Raw genomic sequence first — 19,089 nt, 5'->3', positions numbered from 1 at the left:
TTGATCTGTAATACTTTAGCTAGCCTCACTTAACCTTGGGTGGCTCACCCAGACCTGTTCATGTCTGTATCAGCTAATCCAGATTCTGAGAGCAGACCATGATTCAGCAGCACAAATTTCTGAGATCCAGCTCAGAAGGCCTGACAATTTTCTAAGAAAGTTGGCATTTGGAACACAAGGCTGAAGTTAACAACACACACCTGAGATTTACTTGACTTTTTTTCTTTTTTCCTTTTTTTCTGGGGGGGGGGGGGGGGGGGAAGGTAGGGAAATGCCTTAGGATACTTCTCCAGGCTGCAAAATTGTTGCTTTCTTTCCAAAATGCTGGGCAAAAAGTGTTGTAATAATAATGTGATATTTTCATCTTGTCAAAGGCTTTCATATATTTGGGAAAGAGAAAAAAAATTACTCTTTCCTTTGAACAATGGTTTTAATTAGAAAGAAAAGAAAAAGACCACCAGAAATAATATCTTTAGTATAGTGTATTTATAGGAATGCATAACTTGTGAGATGTACATTTTGAAGTTTCATCCATGACTTATAACATTTACTGTAGTAATAACAAGACAGAAGGTCATCACTTTACAACATTACACGTGAGTGATTTTGACTTACAAATAAAATATTTACAACCTACCTTTACAAAACGACATTGTGTGCATACAAAATGAACTGCAGAAAATTTTAAAAATAATAAGACAACCAAAAACCCAGAAGATACACTTAAGGCAGACCAGCAAGACACTGAAATAATTAAGGCTGTGGAAGTCTTCTGCACCTTGAAAATATAGAGCTATTTATCAATACTGTGGAGTGGTTTTAAATCAATTGTTACAAGCCTGATGGAAGTATGTACTTATATGTATATGTGTAATGGTCCCTATGGGGAAACCTATCCACTTATGGATAAGGCCCTTGATCTCAAGGGCCAGAGAAGCCACCCCAAACTCTCAAAAGACTTGGTGGGGATGGGTCACTCAAAACCAAGAGGTACCTATGCAGTTTGCAAACCAACTATTAATAATTCAAATATAAAGATACTCCTGACCCCAGGTAAACAGATAACCTAAATGATGGCCCCATTATGTTTCAGGCTTTGTTCACTTGGCTCTGTGGACTTTAAAGGACAGCAAGTAATTCCCAAATGAGTAGACCCTAACTCCACCCATCAGCCCTAATGGTTTTGAATGGCTCTAAGTGGTTTTCCAGTAGAAAAACTGACCGACCTGGGCTGTCTTCAACTGGATAGATTTCTGCATATGAGCAATAACATATACATACATATTATACACTATATACATGTACAGATGTACATATATCCTTATATTCCAACAGTTTGCACTTTGCTCACTACTGTTTTCTGACTAGGATCTCATTCTGACGGGTATGTTTAGTGTTTTTCACAGTCTTCACATTGGTCCTAACTACTGGTTTTACTCACCTTCCCCATAGAGCAGGCTGGAGTTTGGCAGAAACAGAAGTAAAAGCACCAGGGTCAAAAAAATCAGACACAGAGATGACAGATATGGCTTAAGTTAGTAAGAGGAGATATATGTTTTGTTAACTTCATAACCACAGTCTCTGAGAGCATGGTAACAGTCCCCATAATACTCCACGATGTGGATTCATCTCTTGATAGAAGTCAGGCATTGATGGAACTCTTAATGCTAGCTATCCCTGGGCTAGCAAATTAGCTTGTTAAATTTTATTTGCACTGTTTTCCCACTACCCACCTTTTTCTCAGCTATCCTCACCCTCTGAAATAACAGGCATCTGAATAAACAATTAATCTCAATCATTTGAATAAAACTAAATCTGACCACATTTTAGAATCTCCCAACAAACAGGCTGACAAAACACAATAGCCTATGAGTATTTCAGGCTTTCACGAGTATTAATTTCAAGATTCCCAAAAATGACCCTTAAAGATGAAAATTTGTCTTAAGAGTAATTGATTTCTCCTCTCCTCCAACTTCTACACATATGAAAAATGCAGAAATGCCTTTCATAGAAGATACAGCCTATGATATTTCTGTGTTCTATTTCTATATAGATTTCTCACATGAATAATATTTCCTATCAAAATGTCTAGGGCTATGCACAAATTTCAGCTCTTTCCAATCCTCTAGAATTAATGAAACAACTGAGAGCCTTATAGTTTTTAGAAAATAAATATTAACACGGTAGCTTCCCTTTTCTTAGTGGAGTATGTTTGAACTTTATCTTTTCTAAACCTGCCCCAGGTTTAATTGTTAATTTCCAAATGACCCCTAGACTTTAAATAGTTAAGAACAATCATAATGCGAATAAATCCACTGGAAGCCCACAGACAGTGTTAGCCTAACCCAGACTCCACAGACATGCTACACAGGAGAAAAAGGAATAAAGCCCACGTTCCTCAAAACCAAACAGGGGAGTGGTGAGTTTGCACTTTTGCCCTACTGCAGAGACCCCTTATGTTTGCAATATTTCCTCCTCTATCAAATTTGTGAGACCAAGTTTTAGTTAATACACAGAAATGACCACCACCTAGTTTATAACGTATTTGCTCCCTCATGTTCTCACAAATCTAAATTTCCATGCTCTTTCACATAGGCAAGCAAACAGGAATGACTAACTCCTGGGCACTAAATCATGGAGACTATAAGAAAGCAAATATGCTACTCCAGAAACCCTTAAGTATCTTAAAAGAGAGAGAGAGAGAGAGAGAGAGAGAGAGAGAGAGAGAGAAATCCAAGGTTTCCCCTCTAAAATCCAACAGTTCTATTCATTTCTACACCTGTACATGTAATTTGCTTCTTACGGTGGATGCCAGTGAGATTCTGAAGAAATGAGTTGTGATATCAGACAATATTTTATTCTTACTTCTGTCCTCCCAGTGAGGAAAGTGGCTGTTTGGGTTCTTCTCTGTCAATGTTTCCCAAGCATATAGCTTGAGAAGAGAGAGCAGCAGCTGCTTTGGAGGGCACCCTAATCTGTGTCTGCCATCAGAAATACTGGAGAAAACAGTTTATTCACATAAGACCATCAGGTCTCCTAACCTTTTTCTGTAGACATGCTTTTTAAATGATTGAAATTACAGGCTAAGACCAAATAACATTTAGACAAAGAGCACCTGGTACTTCCAATTAAAATCAAATTACAGAATTTAATCTTACGAGTTTGCAAATGGTATCCTAAAACATGGATATTGAAAACCTGGAATGTTCAAAGTTACTATCAATAAAATTCTTAGCACTGGCAGTGTGTAGCACTTTAAAAAAATCAAAGTGTTTTTTTAGGCATCCCAACTATGCTATTTTCCCAACATTCCTATGAGATTAAAGTCCCTCCTCTCCACCCCCCCCCCATCCCATTTCAACAATGGGGACATTTGGGACAGAAAAAAACAAAGACTTTCTGTAAGAAAGGACGAATCAGGAATAGCTGAGGTTGAAACTCAAGCATTCCTGGCCTCACCCTATATTCAGATGTTTTCATTTAAAAGATATTTCAACATAAAGAAAAAAAATGCTGCAGTATCAGTCAGTCTAAATACAATGAACTTCTTTATCTCCCCACCTCCCCTCTGAAAGGCACTACTATTTATAAAGGCTTTGTGAACAACAAAGCGGTGAAGCCAGCTTTTCCTCTGCTTCCTCTACTCACCCACGAGTGTTTATGGCTGTGAGAGTCCTGAAGGACACCTCCACATTACAATTTTTCTCTTAAAAATTTTCCCACATTCAGCTGTAAGTGGATATAAATCTATTTAATCTGAAACAAATGTAGAAGATGCAGTAAATCATGGTATCTTTAAAAAATTATTACGGGTTGTCCCTGATCTTTTCTTCTTTCTGCATCCCACCCTTACAAAACAAACCTCAAAACTCTATGCAATGAAAAACAACAAGCAAGAAACTTAGGACTTTCACCAACATTAATTTTTCCCATTTCAACTAGAAGCTCACTTTCACTAATTCCCAGTTAAGTTTTGATTTTAAGAACTGCGGTCGAAGTGGACCATTTTCTCTTCTTCCCCTCTCTACCAGAAAGTCATATCTGCTAAAACAGGTACAAGAAAGTGGTTACTAATCCTTTGTCCCTCACCATGGTTGCCCACAGCGCAACCTCAAGTACGTTTCCCAGCCCCACCTTCTGGGCTTCCTTGTTAAAGCCTTCCTTGTTATTTCCAACGCCCTGTGGAGAAATCTTGAACCAGGACTGCTCTCTTACTTGGGATAGCAGGGGAGTGAGCAGGGGCTTTGCAGACAGGGAACCTCTCTGTTAGTTTTCTTCCGTTATCAAACTATATAAAATACACACCCTTTCTCTTGGGGCCTCTATTAAATGAATTCTACTCTAATGATTGTACTTTGGCTCCAGTTAACAGAATCATCCTACTTTTCATTTCTATGTCCTGCTTGTCCTGTCTCCTCACTTCCCCAGCATGTGTACTTGCGGGGAGGGGAAATTTCACGCAACCCCACACCTGGGCTGTCCCAACTCTGATGTAAAAGCTGATATAAAACCTTTGGCTATAACGTTCTGTCAGCTGCCTTCCCACAACATGATTTCATGAATGCTCTCCTGTGCCCTCTGTGCACCACTGTCCGAGGCCCAAATCTTCCCCAGCAGAAACTCAACCCATCTCTTACATGGTCATACAAACTCAAAAGGACTCGGCAGAGAGTTCTTTAGTTGCTGTGCACAGTGGATGAAACAGACCTTGCCAAGCCACATTTTATGGGCATTTGGAATCCTCAGCACCTGCCCTCCATCCCGTGAAGCCCTAGGGACCAGGCTTTCTTCTTTTAGGCTAGATCTCACAATGAAGACATGTTTACTAAAAGGTTTTTTAGTAAATATGTTTTAAATTTTAAAATATTATATCAGATACTATTTGTATATACATGTAGGTTTAAACGAAGACTAGAGAGGGTTGGTCAAGGGCAGGGTCTGAGGGAGGGCACCTCGGTGACCCAGGGCCGTTCGAAACTAGGAACCAAATAACAGTCGGAATCAGTTTCCACGTATTTGGTTAATCCTAAAAATACGAAATGCTATCTAGTCTTATTGCTTGTACATTCTACTAATTGATTAATCTATAATCTTGGATGGGATGAGGTGGAGGGTGGATGAGAAAGTTGGCTCTGAGACCAATGGAAAAGACAGATGAGTATTTTTAATTCTATATTTCCGCTGTGGGAATAAGTGTTTTAATATATTAAAGTTCAGGCTTCATTTCCACCATTCTTTTTCATTTAGACAGATTTGTAATTCTATTTATCCTTCTTAAACTCTCTGCTTGCACTTTTGTGCAGCTCGATTTTAATTTTCTCAATCCTATCACAGGAGAGAAGCAATGCCATTAAACCTGATTGGAGGATAAACACTTGAGTTATATTTTTAAAATATTATTTGCATAATAGCAACTTTTAAAACACATCCTAGAAAACAAAGGGTGGGTCATGTACCAACACAAAAAACCCAAAATTGTTCCTCAAAAACAAAGAAAGAAAACAACCATGAAATGCCCAGGTTGAAGTTTTTTTTTTTTTTTTTTTTTTTTTTCCCCACTAGCAGGGGAAAGGGCAGTTCAGAATCACTGTGTGTGGAGAATACATGCCAGAAAGCAGCATTGGCCTCAAAGTGCAATGAGTCCTTTTGGTCCAGGGAAATATCAGCGGCTGAGTGGTGACAGGTATTGCAATCACAGTTGAAACTCAATGCTCTGAGTGATATATCAGATTTTATTCCATGGCTTCAAAAAGGACTTGGGACCAGGCCTTTAAAAGGCCTATATGGCTGCCTCCTTTTGGTAAGCACCCCTTAGCTTCCAGAAGGGGTTAGAAATAAAGCAAGCCAACTTTCTGAGGACTGCCTTCTACAGCTGTAGAAGAAGTCAGAAAGTGTCGTTACGTTGTTCTTAGGAACCGTAGGAAAGGTTTCTACTTGCCCTTCTGTATGAACCTGTTATATTCATTACCTAGTTCAGACCGAGTGTAGACATAAAAATAACCCCAAAACTCTTACTGTATTTGGACTTCTTTTCTGGCAGGCTTGCCTGCCAGATGAACTCTGAGCTGCCAGTGAATTTGGGGGTAGCATTTCATATACAGAACCTATGTTAATCAAATACTTGTGACTGAGAGAAAAATCTTCTCATTCACGGACTGCAAAAGGGTAACATTGCTTTCTCTTAATGCACGGGTTCTGGTAAAAGATTTCTATACAAGATTTATAAAATGCTCTAAAAAACTTGTCATCTAATTGTGCTTAGTCAAAACAATGTAATGCTTCGGTAAATAAATTACTGTCTTAACTGGAGCACTCAAAGTTACTTATGATTGATTTCATATATACCTCTATATTATAAAACTCTGAAACCTGAATGGGATATATTTTACTGTATGTGTATATGTATCCTATTAAGAAACTATATCTAAGTAATCTAAACCAGAATAGTTGGCATACATGATGTCTCTGTTAAATAGAACTTTTTGCTTAAAATTTCAGCAGAGTTAGAAACCTTTTATACTCACTACAGTGAGCTTTGGGTTTGCCCGGTTAACCACTCATTTTGGAACACTCTATTAAAATTGTCTAACAGCTAATATTCTTGTCCTCCTTGGCCCTCTCTTTAATGCTTTGGGTGACTCTTTGCATCTTTACCTCTTCCAAACGACCTTCTGAAATGTCCCTGGATTTAGGGTAATTTTACGGCTGCCCAGACCCTGAATAACCACTGACGAGGTTTAAGAGGTACATCGCTCGATCCAGAGAACTGCATGGAGTGAACTAACAGAATTATTTACAGACATTCAGTCTTGCTTTGGTTCACACTGCACTTCCATGTGAAACCCCAAGGGCCAGGAGATGGCTATGTCCCTTGGTTTACTCGGTTGACGATGTAGCTCTTGACGTTGGGGATAGGCCGCACGTCGTTCTGATGCTTGCGGCGTTCTATGAAGCACGCCAGGCGGGAGGTGTCCAGGGGGATCTTGGAGTAGCTGCCATTGTGGGGCTGCAGCCAGGGATGCTGCAGGCAGGTGGCTGCCGTGGGCCTCCTCCGAAAGTCTTCCTGTAGGATCACATTGATGAAGTCTCTGGCGGCATTGCTCACACCACAGAAGTATTCGTGCGGGAAGCTGAAGTCCACCCTGCACACATTGATACATGTCTCCTCTTTACTCTCATCCAAGAAGGGGGACACCCCACTCAGCATGACATATGTCAGCACCCCGATGCTCCAGATATCTGTGCCCAGGGAGACGGGGATGCCTTGGATCACTTCTGGGGCAGCAAACTCGGGGTTCCCCAGCAGGTGGTGGATGTGGAAGTGGCCCGAGATCTGGACGGCATCCTCCAGGTCGATGAGCTTCACTCGAGGTACTGGAATGCGAAGGTCGATGAGCAGGTTTTCCGGCTGAGGAGACCCAGGCGTGAGGGAGAAGAGAAGGCAAGTTCAGCTCTCTGACTTGTCTTGACTACCAGTACGACTCTGGTGGTTCAAACACAGTTCTGCTATTCTTTGAAAAAGCCTATAGAGCATGAGAAATTGCCCATGCAAAGCGCACAGGGGGCTCCAAACTAGACTAAATTCGGAGTTTGGGTGGCAGTTCAGAGAAGCTGTTTGACATTGAAAATCATGTCTTCTCAACCACCCCTTACTTCTGCACTGATTCAGAAAAAAAGAATGAATTATTCATTTTGGAAAACAGAGCCTTCTTTGGGAGCACCGTCAAAAAACTGACATTTACTGGCTTCCTTCTAAAATGTTAGACGAAGCGGTAAAAGCTTCCCTACCTTCTCTCACCCCGGATGTCACTGTGACTCTGGTGAGTGCTCATAATTCACGAGAAACACACTCAAATTGTGTGACAACCCAGTTTCTGTTTACTATTCCTAAGGATTCTAATATAAGGAAATGAAATGTATTAGAATGTACATCTCCCAAGGGTAATGATGAACAGGCCATCTCCCTGCAAGGGTAGCTATTTCTTATTACCTTGATGTCCAAATGGGCCACCCTGCAGTTGTGAAGATACTGCAGAGCTTCTATGATGTCTCGGATATAGAAAGCTACTTTCTCTTCCATCAGCTCATCGTGATGCATAAGGTAGTCTAAGAGCCGGCCATCATCCATCCTGGAAGCAGGGAGGAAGGAAAAGGCAGAGGAGATACGTTTGGAAAGAAATGGAAAAGTAACACAATACAAATCCGCAAGAGCTCTAAAATCTCTCCTATCCCCCTTAGAAATGAAGATCTATTTGCCACACGTGCATATTTTAGTTAGAGCCCAAAGTTACTCTAAGGCTCAGAACTAAAATTAATTAATTAAAAAAATTATAGATGTGATGTGCCCCAAGGAAGAAATCTGTGTAACCTTAAGACACATTTTATGTTGCTAAAAATCGCTCACGAGGAAAAAGGTCTGACACTCTTAAGAGATTAGATTGCAAAAGGAAGTCTTGAGAAAGAAAGAGAGAGTTGCTTTCCCTCAATATTCCAATTAACTGGAACCTGGTGGCTGCAGGCCGCTCCGAATATGTTTTGCAAATTGCTTTTATTTGTCCATGTTTCATTGGGGAAAATGGAAAGTGAACAAAGTTTGTCCTTGGCATTCTTGACCCCTTTTTGGATCCTTTGCCTTTGGAGCAAGTTTCCAATCTTAAAAACTGTTGACTAAGGACATGGTGGGGGGCGCCAGTCTGATCCAGATTTGAATCCTGATTCTGCCACCTACAGGCTGGGGGCTTGGGACCAGACATTTAAACTCCGTGTTTGAGTTTCTTCATCTTTCAAGTGGGAATGACAACAACAGCAATAACACCTACTTCATTATGAGCGTTGTGCAAGAATCAAGTGAGGCAATGTGGCATTTAAACATAATTAGTAGAAATAGTAAATGCTCAATAAATAGTAAGTATCTTCAGGTACCCTGTGACCTCTTTAGCAAGGAGTGACCAGATGTCACACTGACATTCTAATGTGCACTGGGCTGTCAAAGGCACATCCCCAGGAAATACTCAGGCAGAGGAGCTTGAACCAGAGGCAGAAACAACCTTTGAGCACAGCTGAGCCTCACCCCCAGCCATGCTCCCATTCTCCTCTCTAGCTTATTCCTTCCCACTGGTCTCTCCTGCTCTCCTGGATGGGGGTAAAGCCTAGGGCCTTGCCAGGGGTGGGGTGGGAGTGATTAGCGTGGAGTGGAGTGGAGTGGAGTAGGACTGGGTTTGTTAGATGCACCCCACCCCTGGACTTCTTGCAGCACTGCTCTGAGACCTGAAAGCCTCAGCATTAAGTTCACTCTCAGAACTTTTGGGTCATGCAGACACCCAGGCTCCACCCTAGACTAGGGGATCAGAACCCCAGTTGCCCAGAAGAGAAAAGCTCTACTAGGGATTTGGATAGTGACAAGGGGGGACCTCTCTCTGGTCAGAGCGTTACCAAGCTTTAGCACAGGGTTTAGCTCAGACACTGCCTCTCCACTCATCTCCTAAACCTCAAGTCCAACGAACACCCTTCCATGGTCTCACAACAACCCTCCCCAAAATGTGTGTTTCTTTCTCAACATTTGCCACATGAAACTGAAATCATTTACTCAGTGACTGGTCTTCCTCATCAGACTTTGAGCTCCTCAAGGGCAAGAACCACACCTTTCCATCTTTGTTCCTTCCACCCTGGCCCAAGTCCACACGGCAGTTGGCACACGGGAGTACTCATAAATATTTGCTAAACAAGCTCAATCCACTATTCATCTCATTTAATCCCTGTAACAAGTCTGAGAAGTGGAAATAAATCTTCACAGATTTCAGACTTATTTCAGACTTCAGATTATTTCAGACTTCACAGATGAAGATGTGAGGACCAGAAATCTAAAGATCTTGCCCCAAATCACAGAGAGGGGATTAGAGCCCAGGATCTTTACTCCAAGAATGGTTTGCTTCCATTGCACTGTGGCAGCCTGGTAAACAGCACCTTCCCTTGGAATGACAGTTAGTGAATCTGAAGAGGCCAAGTTTCTGAGTCAGTCGTACTACTTTGATATGCGAGTGATAATATCTTTTATTGTTACCTGGGTACAACACATTGTCACCTGCAAATGAAAATAGTTCACTGCCAACAGAAGTGAATTAGGAAGCTGTCCCAACAAAACGTTAGGTTCCAGAAGGCTGTTTGTAAGTATCATTTGTTAAGTCCAAAGTGACAATTGACCAGCGACTACACAGCTATATAAAGTATCAAACAAGAATTACAAGTATTAATAGAGTTGGTTTTGTCTTCTCTTGTTTCTTGGCAACCAATCAAAAAGTGTAGCCAAAGAGGTTTGTCTTTTGGCTGTCTTTTTTTCATAAATAAATTTATAAGTTATTGCTTCTAAAGGCCTTCATACACAAACACCTAGACGAACAAGCACATAAGAGCAACACTAAAATGGCACCTGAAAAGCTGTAAGTGAAGACACTTCTCTTCTGAACACAGGCTCATGTGGAGCCATACACAGCACTGGTGTTGGGTGCCAGGTCATCAGCACCCATCTGATAACATTGCTGGGAGGGCTCAATACTTCTGAAAGGACTTTGTTCTCTTTAGCCTCTGTTAGATCTCTGTAAACCACAGAGCATGATCTCCATCCTTAGCTTGGGGTAGCAGTGGGGAGAATGTGCTTTATTTGATGTATTCTGGAGCTAAGTATATGGTTGCCTGAATTCCTAGAAAATCTGGAATGAGTAGACTATTTTCAAGGCAAGTGTCCACGTTATAAGAATTTCTTGGGTGGTAGACCATGCCATGGCAGTAAATTGATGCACAAACCCCTCTTTCATCTCAGCTCTGCCCCCTATTGTCAAGAAGCTTTTCCTAAACTCCTGCCCAGCCCCAGAGTCCATAATAGAAAGCACATCAGAATCAGAGTGGGAGAGATATGGGTTCAAGTCCCAGTTTCTCCATCCCCTAGTTGTAAGGACCTTCCTTATCCTTGATTTTCTCTAATCTATAAATGGGAACCGCATTTTTATAAATGGATGGGAGAATGCATGTTACTTACAACACTTTGTACACTATAAGATGTTGCATAAAATGAAACTGCTGTTTCCAGTGGACAATAAATGACCCAGACCCCAGACAGCTGGGGACCACCAAGAGACACCTGTACTTACAGTTCCAAAATCAGGATGTAGGATGTGGGGGACTCATAAGTGTCATGGAGAGTGATGTACTGGGGGTGCTGCAGGTGCTGAAGTAGGGCAGCCTCGTGGGCGGCCTGCTCTTTTTTCTTCATTTTTTTGCTAACAAATTTCACAGCGACATCCTTGCGGGTAGCTTTGTGAATGCATTTCTTTACAATGGAGAAACGGCCTCTGGAAAGCGAAAGGGAAGAAAGCGTTTTGCCAAGCTTCATTGATCAATTAGGTATTATTTTATTCAAGGGTGTGTAAATTTTTATCTGAAGTGGTTAGACAGTAGCATCTTATTAGGAATCCTACCTTTTCTATATTTTAATATTTTTTAAAGTTTATTTACTTATTTTGAGAGAGAGAGAGCACAAGCAGGGGAGGGACAGAGGGAGAGGGAGTGAGAGAATCCCAAGCAGGCTCCTCACTGTCAGTGTGGAGGCCTATGTGGGGCTCGATCTCACAACACTGGGGTCATGACCTGAGCTGAAATCAAGAGTTGGACGTTCTATCGACTGAGCCACCCAGATGTCCCACAGGTTCAATTTTCCAAGCAGAGTATATTTATATAAAATACAACAATAGTAATGTTAAAGAAGGAGGAATTCTAGTCTGTGATAATTTCAAAAACATTTTTAAAGAGTCATTTTTGGGGTGGATGGCTGGCTCAGTCAGTTAAGCGTCCAACTTTGGCTCAGGTCATGGTCTCACGGTTCACGGGAGTGTGTGTGCTCTCTCTCACTCTCTCACTAATAAATGAATAAAAGCATTAAAAAAATAAAGAGTCAATTTTTAAATTTAATTTTATTTTTATTATCTTGGTGTTATGGAAACTTTCTAATGCACACACAAGTAGAAAGAATAGTATAACAGATCTGTGCACCCAGAAGCCAGCTTCATTAATTGTCAACATTTTGCCAACCTCATTTCATCTATTCCTTTCCCACTCTTGTCTTTTTTTCTGTAGTATTTTAAGCAAAATCCAGATATCATGTTATTTAATTCAGTAATTCTTGAGTTTGCATCTCTGATTGACAAGAATACTTAAAAATGTATAACCACCAGGGCCCTGGGGCGCTCAGTAGGTTGAGCTTCTGGCTTCAGCTCAGGTCATGATCTCACAATTCCTGGGTTTGAGCCCCACATCGGGCTCACTGTGTCAGCACAGAGACTGCTTCAGATACTCTGTTCTCCTCTCTCTGTCCCTCCTCCGCTTGTGCTCTCTCAAAAATAAACATAAAAAAATGTATAACCACCATGCCATTTTCACATCTAACAAAATTTGCCACATCTAAAATAGAATGGTTTCCAGACTCAGCAGTAGCCCAATAGGATGTAGTAAGAACGGGAAGAAGAGGGAACTTACCAACAACTGGTCAGAGAAAGGGAGAGTCAAAGAGGTGACAAGACAGTGCCATCCTAGGCCTGTCCCTGAGGCACCCTAACCCACGAGTAGAGAAGTCAATGGTCCAAAGAGCAGTCCATTCCTCTAGAGGAAATGTATGTATCCGACACCACCATGAAGATTGTCCAACTGACTCCTTGACCTGACTCTGTGCTCACCAAGTGATTTTCTGACAATAAGTGTTTTTCCACCATAGATTTTCACAAAAGAAATAATGTGCTAATAAATAAAGCACATATTAGGTAAATATTAATTGAATGCCTATTAAATAGCAGACATTATTCTTCTTGCATAGTAAGCAAATATTTGGTCAAACTGGCAGCTCTATTCTACATCATAAATTAATAAATTGCCATTCTAAAAAAAAATTGCCATTTTCGTATTTTTTAAAGTAGTCTCTATGCCTAACATGAGGCTTGAAGTCATGATCCCCAGATCAAGAGTTGCATAATATATCAACTGAGCCAGCCAAGTGCGTGCCCCTCCATTCTGGTTTTTAACAGCATTCTTTTGTTTGATTATTAGAGGTCACTCCTTCCAGAGGACTTCAGATGCATGAGAACAATTGAATATTGGGGAGAACTCTCCTGAACTAAGTGGTCATGTTGAGGTACTGCTGTACCTTAAATTTTTAAATTAATTTATTTTGAGTGGGGAGGGGCACAGAGAGAGAGGGAGAGAGAGGATCCCAAAGAGTCTGATGGGACGGGGTGGGGGTGGGGGCAATCCCATGAACCATTAGATCATGAACTGAGCTGAGATCAAGAATTGGACACTTAAAAAAAAAGTTTATTTATTTATTTTGAGGTGGGGAGGGGCAGACAGGGAGAGGAGAGAGAGAATCCCAAGCAGGCGCAGAGCCCAACATGGGGCTCGCACAAACCATGAGATCGTGACCTAAGCCGAAATCAAGAATTAGATACTTAACCGACTGAGCCACCCAGGTGCTGCCCCCGCTACACCTTAATTTAAAAAAAAAAACAAAAAAACATGTGTGTTTATCTGAGTTATGCATCCCCATGATTTAAAAAGTCAATTAGCTTTAACAAGTTTTCTTATTAAAACTAATAGTATCCCATTCTCCTACCCCCACCCCCATTTTCCCTTACACTAGAGGCAGTTTAATATAGCAGTTAGTTATATTTAGCTGATTATTCAGGTAGTCTATGTTTGTGTGGCTACTTCTTAGTGTTTCAGTCTTCATTGTAATCTGCTGATACCTACCATGGGGAGTGAGATATTAGTCCCTCTCCCTCCCTGTCCCCAGCACGTGACCACTTTTCCCATCCCCTGTCCTCTCAACAGAATATTAAAAAAATTTTTTTAATGTTTATTTATTTTTGAGAGAGAGAGAGAGACACACACACAGTGTGAGTAGGGGAGGAGCAGAGAGAGAGGGAGGGAGACACAGACTCTGAAGCAGGTTCCAGGCTCCTAGCTGTCAGCACTGAGCCTGACATGGGGCTTGAACGTGCTAACCATCAGATCATGACCTGAGCCAAAGCCAGATGCTCAACCAACTGAGCCACCCAGGCGCCCCCAACAGAATGACACCTTAATCAATATTCAGTGTTTCCATTCTTGCGACTAGATCAGGGCTATTCACAGATGAAGCTCCAGTAAACTATGACTATTTTCCTTGTGATAGAATTCAATCATCATTTCTGACAAAGTGTGTCCCTTATGAGCACCACTCAAAGATTAGTCTGGGACTAAGAAGTCACCGCAGTGTGACTGAGCGGTGTTTTTTATCACGGTTCCATTCTCAGAGCCTTGCTCTGCTTCTGTGGATATGTTCTATCCGTGCACAGCTTGAACGTGGCCTGGGATTTGTGTTGTTCCATGCACAGAATTAGGGGATCTCCTTTAGCTATCTCTTCACTGAGATTTCCCACTCATTCTTTGGCTCCCAAGGGCCCATTTTTGTGGATGGGATTCCCTCAGAGTTTTAGCCTCTGGCTTGGAGTAACATAGTGAAAGAAGGGAGGGAGGGAAAAGCATTTTCCTGCTCTCTTCAGCTCAAAGGGACCTCTTTTCCTGTCTTTTGGCCAGAAAGATGGGTTTCTTTTGGAGTTGCGCCTTGTGCATGCTGCCCAGTTCCCTGCTTTGACCCACGCTTGGGCTAAAGCCCAACAAACAAACCAGAGAACTCTCTGCTACAATCCTTGACTTTCTTCAAGTTTTAACTTGGTTCCCCATTCTCCATGTTATTGACTTACAGAATCCTGAGGTAGTTGCTATTTTGGATTTTGTCCAGGGCTTCTGGTCGTCATCAGTGGGATAGGCTACCCTGGGCTTACTCTGTCCTGGCCGGCACTGGGGGTTGGCTCATTCTAAAAGTTGGGGACTAAACAGCTGTTTGCAAGCTCTGATCAGGGGTGTGGTGTCTGTCAACTCGACCTTCACAGTAGGGTGATCTGAGTGGACTGTTTGGGAAAGCTCCGAAGACAGTATCTTTAAGACTTTCCTCTTGGGCTGGTCAGATTTCCCAGAGAAAGATCCTCCTCCTCCCTGCCTAGTGGTGAAGCCCCGGTTATCCACTTCTGGAGCCCACTGGCTAAGAGAGCTGGGGTCCTGAGTTATCCAAGCAAGGATTTGGTCTCATAACTGGTCCACTTGCAGTCAGGTTCTGCTGCTCCCAGCTGTGCCGGTGTCCCTGAGAACAAAGACACTTTCTTTTACCTTGTCTAGAGAATGAGCCTCCGGCATCTTCCTGGATGGGGAAGGACAATTTGGAGATCTGGAGCCGCAGCCTCTCACACAGAGTTTCAGCCAACCCTTCAGTTTCAGCATCCTCTTTACACCGATTTGCAGAAGTACTTGTGCTGCCAGTACCCGAGCCTTTGGGGGAATTCTGCTGCAAAAGTTGCACTGCCTCTCACTTGACCCCACGACTGACTCGGATTGAGTGCTAGGTCATTTGTCACTCTGTCACTTGTTTTCTCCCTCTAACCTGTTATTATTGTTGTCTCTTCGTCCAGTGTCTTCATCCTCATGTGCCTGATTCGAAAAAGTCCTTTAGTGCAGATTCGGTGAAGTCTCGGGAGGGAGGGAAAACTGATGGCTCTGTTCAACTTGCCTTCCTTACCTGGAGACCTGGCCCTGCTACCTTGTTGGATCCTGTGCAGGTAACCAGTCAGCATTCCCAGGGATAAATCTCTGACTTCTTTATATTATAGAGGTGCCCATCTAGTTTATTTCCAGCTAACCATGCTATGCTCAAGTGCTCTTTCCTTCAGATGGACTTTAGCAGAGAAGATATTTCTTTCTGCACCATGGTTTTTATAATATCTTATTACCAGAGAACTAGTTTTTAAATGTTTATTCATTTTTGAGAGACAGAGAGAGAGACAGAATGTGAGTGGGGGAGGGCAGAGAGAGAGGGGGACATGGAATCCCAAGCAGGCTCCAGGCTCTGAGCTGTCAGCACAGAGCTCGATGCGGGGCTCGAACTCACGAACCATGAGATCATGACCTGAGCTGAAGTCGAATGCTTAATCGACTGAGACACCCAGGCACCCCACCAGAGAATTATTTTTAACAAGATAGTCATAGAAGCCTAGAATTCTAGGTTTAGGTGTGATGGAGAAAGTTGACTCACTTCTATGGCCCACAAATACCTTTCATGTGTTTCATGTATCTACATGTTTTATTTCCTTTCTGTTAACATACAGCATTTTTAAAGGATCTCCTGAAACCATGAGGACTATACTTGGAAGAGAGGCAAAACTTCAGATTGTTGGAGATGAGATTTTTTTTTCATAAAACACTGATTGCTTTGAACAAATCAGAAACTTGATCTCCCCTTCAGGAAATATGAAAGCATCCATCTCTTCCAGGTAAAACATGCCTTAGCCCGTGGCTATCAACAGTAAATGCATCTCTTGGGAAGGAATTCACTGGTACATCCAGGTGATGCCACCAGTTTCACTTAGAACCAGGTGGGGAGGGGCACTTGGGTGGCTCAGTCTGTTAAGTGTCTGACTTCAGCTCAGGTCATGATCTCACCGTTCATGAGTTTGAGCCCTGCATCAGGTTCTCTACTGTCAGTGCAGAGCCTGCTTCAGATCCTCTGTCTCCCTTTCTCTCTGCCTCTCCCCTGCTTGTGAGCACTCATTCTCTCTCTCTCTCTCTCTCAACAAACAAACAAACAAAAATTAAAAAAAAAAAAGAACCAGGTGGGGATTCACTACTGGAGTCATGCCTAGCTTCACAAACTTCAATATAATGCGGCAAACTAGATTTCAATTGCTAGAGCTTATTTTCGACAAAAATTTCTACAATGAGAAACCACATATGCTAGTAAAACAAACACAGGCTTAAGAATTGGGTAGCCCAGGGCTGGAATCCTGGCTCTCTACTTCCTAGTTGTAGGACCTTGAAAAAGTTACTTACCTCCCGAAGCCTGAGTTCCTTTCCTGGAAATCTACTCAAACACTACACCTCACGTGTTATAAGGATTAGATTTAATACCTTTTGTATAATACCTGCATAGTATTTGGAACACTGCAGAAACTCAATAAGCACCATCATTATCACCTTGGAAATTTCCATTGGCCCTTCCCTGCCCCTCTGGCGGTACACAGAAGAGAGAAAGCTGAGCTAAAGTTGTTGTTGTTTTTTGTTTGCTTGTTTGTGTGTTTTTTAGAGAAAGAGAGGGAATTTCAAGCAGGCTCCACGCTCAGCACAGAACTTGATGTGGGGCTCAATCCCACCACACTGGCATCATGACCTGAGCCCCTTATCAAGAGTCAGACGCTCAACCGACTGAGCCACCCAGGCGCCCAGAGATAAAGTTGGTTTTTGACGAAAAGCGCTGTAATGAAAGGCAGTGAATTACATTTAAATCCTGTCTAAGAAATGGGAATAATAAGCATTTTGGCTCTCTCCACAACCTCTGTCGCAACCACCTCACTTAGGAAATTTTATGCTTCATTGAGAGACATCAATCAGAGATGGAGAAGATGCTAATGGCCCATTGTTTGTGGGTGCTCTTTTATTTACACATTCAGGGAGTGGGAGACTTGCCAGTGCTACCTACCCTCTCACCTAGACCACGTGCAAACTGATGCACATCTAGAGACGAGCCCCCTTTTCGTTTCGGCCCATCAACTATTTTGTGGGCCAGGTGATAAAGTTTTTTCATTATTTTGTTAAAAGTTATATTTTTATCTTTTTTACTTTTGGGGGCATACTTTTCTAACCAAAAGAAAGAGACAGAAACAGAGAGAGAGAGAGAGACGGAGACAGAGAGAAAGAGACAGAGACAGAGGTGTGTGTGTGTGTGTGTGTGCGCGCGTGTGTGCATGTAGGGGGCACTGGATTGAAAACATCCATGAAACAATGCACTTGTGCTTGAAACATGGACAAGAATGGAAACCTGTACCAAAAATTAGTGATTATACCTTCTTCCCAGGAACACATGGAACTTTTAACAAAAACTGACCATGTACTGCTTATAAATGAAGTCCCAACAAAAATCAGCATCGGTGTCATATAAATCAAGTTCTTCAACCACAGTGTAATTAAGTTAGAAATCAGTGACAAGTAGATAGTTTGTAAAACTCTCATACAGTTGAAAAATTGACTTTTTAAAGGATATTTATTTATTTATTTATTTTTGAGAGAGAGAGAGAGAGAGAGAGAGAGAGAGCGCATGAGCAGGAGAGGAGCAGAGAGAGAGGGAGACACAGAATCTGAAGCAGGTCCCAGGCTCTGAGCTGTCAGCACAGAGCATGACGTGGGGCTCGAACTCATGGACCTCGAGATCACGACCTAAGCTGAAGTCGGAAGCTTAACCGATGGAGCCCCTACAGTTGAAAAACTTAAAATATTTCTATTATGATTAGGTCAAAGAAAATAATCATGGTTGAACTGAATGATAATGAAACTGCCACATACCAGAACTCAGGGGAGGTAGTTAAAATTGCACCTTAAAGAAAAGGCTGAGCTTTAAATTCTTATATTAGAACAGAAGAAAGGCTGATAGTTGATGAGCGAGGCCTCCAATGTAAAAAGTTAAAAAAAGGGCAATAAAAGTACACATAAATATTCTAGCGTTTTCTTACTATAGAGAGAGTACATGGAGGAAAAGAAACAAACGGTAAAAGCAAGTCATTATTCGGATGTGATGTTGTTAAGTGCTCATGAAGGAATAGAAAATGGGGTCATTACCTTCCAATTTCATTCAGCTCAGTATAAGCTGAATCAAAATTATCCTTCCAAGAAATGGTGGCACCATCAGCAGCAGCATCTTTGGAAGAGAGAGAATCCATTTATGACACTGAGGAAGTCATGTAAGAATAAAGAAAAGGTTGACAGAAAAGCTCCCGCCTTGCCCCAAAGCAATTCTCATGGCCAAATACGGAGTCTAGCTCAGTGGGAAAAGGCCAGGATTCTCTGAAATGTTATTTTTAAAAATATCATCCCAGGGGAAACTGACATGACAGAGGCAGACTCCCCCTCCCTGTGCCATCTACATAAACAAAAGAAAACTTGGGACAATCAGAGACACAACCTCTGGAT

At 41.9% G+C, this 19,089-nt stretch overlaps 1 protein-coding gene across 4 annotated transcripts in view; it reads right to left on the bottom strand.

The window, feature by feature from the left end:
• Window positions 1-469: 469 nt before the first annotated feature.
• KALRN (kalirin RhoGEF kinase) overlaps window positions 470-19,089 on the bottom strand; it is a 668,576-nt gene continuing 649,956 nt past the window's right edge. For all 4 annotated transcript variants that reach the window (XM_060639747.3, XM_060639746.3, XM_060639740.3 and 1 more), the window contains 4 exons: window positions 18,739-18,817; window positions 11,145-11,345; window positions 7,991-8,129; window positions 470-7,408 (listed from right to left, as the gene is read on the bottom strand). In XM_060639747.3, the coding sequence (XP_060495730.1) occupies window positions 6,863-7,408; window positions 7,991-8,129; window positions 11,145-11,345; window positions 18,739-18,817 (965 nt within the window). In that variant the 3' untranslated portion in view covers window positions 470-6,862. The remainder of the gene's footprint in view (window positions 7,409-7,990; window positions 8,130-11,144; window positions 11,346-18,738; window positions 18,818-19,089) is intronic.

The sequence above is a fragment of the Panthera onca genome, chromosome C2, assembly GCF_046562875.1.
Source record: "Panthera onca isolate mPanOnc1 chromosome C2, mPanOnc1 haplotype 2, whole genome shotgun sequence".
Taxonomy (NCBI): Eukaryota; Metazoa; Chordata; class Mammalia; order Carnivora; family Felidae; genus Panthera; species Panthera onca.
Note: the sequence above shows the minus strand (reverse complement) of the source record. Positions and strands in the feature narration are given on the sequence as shown.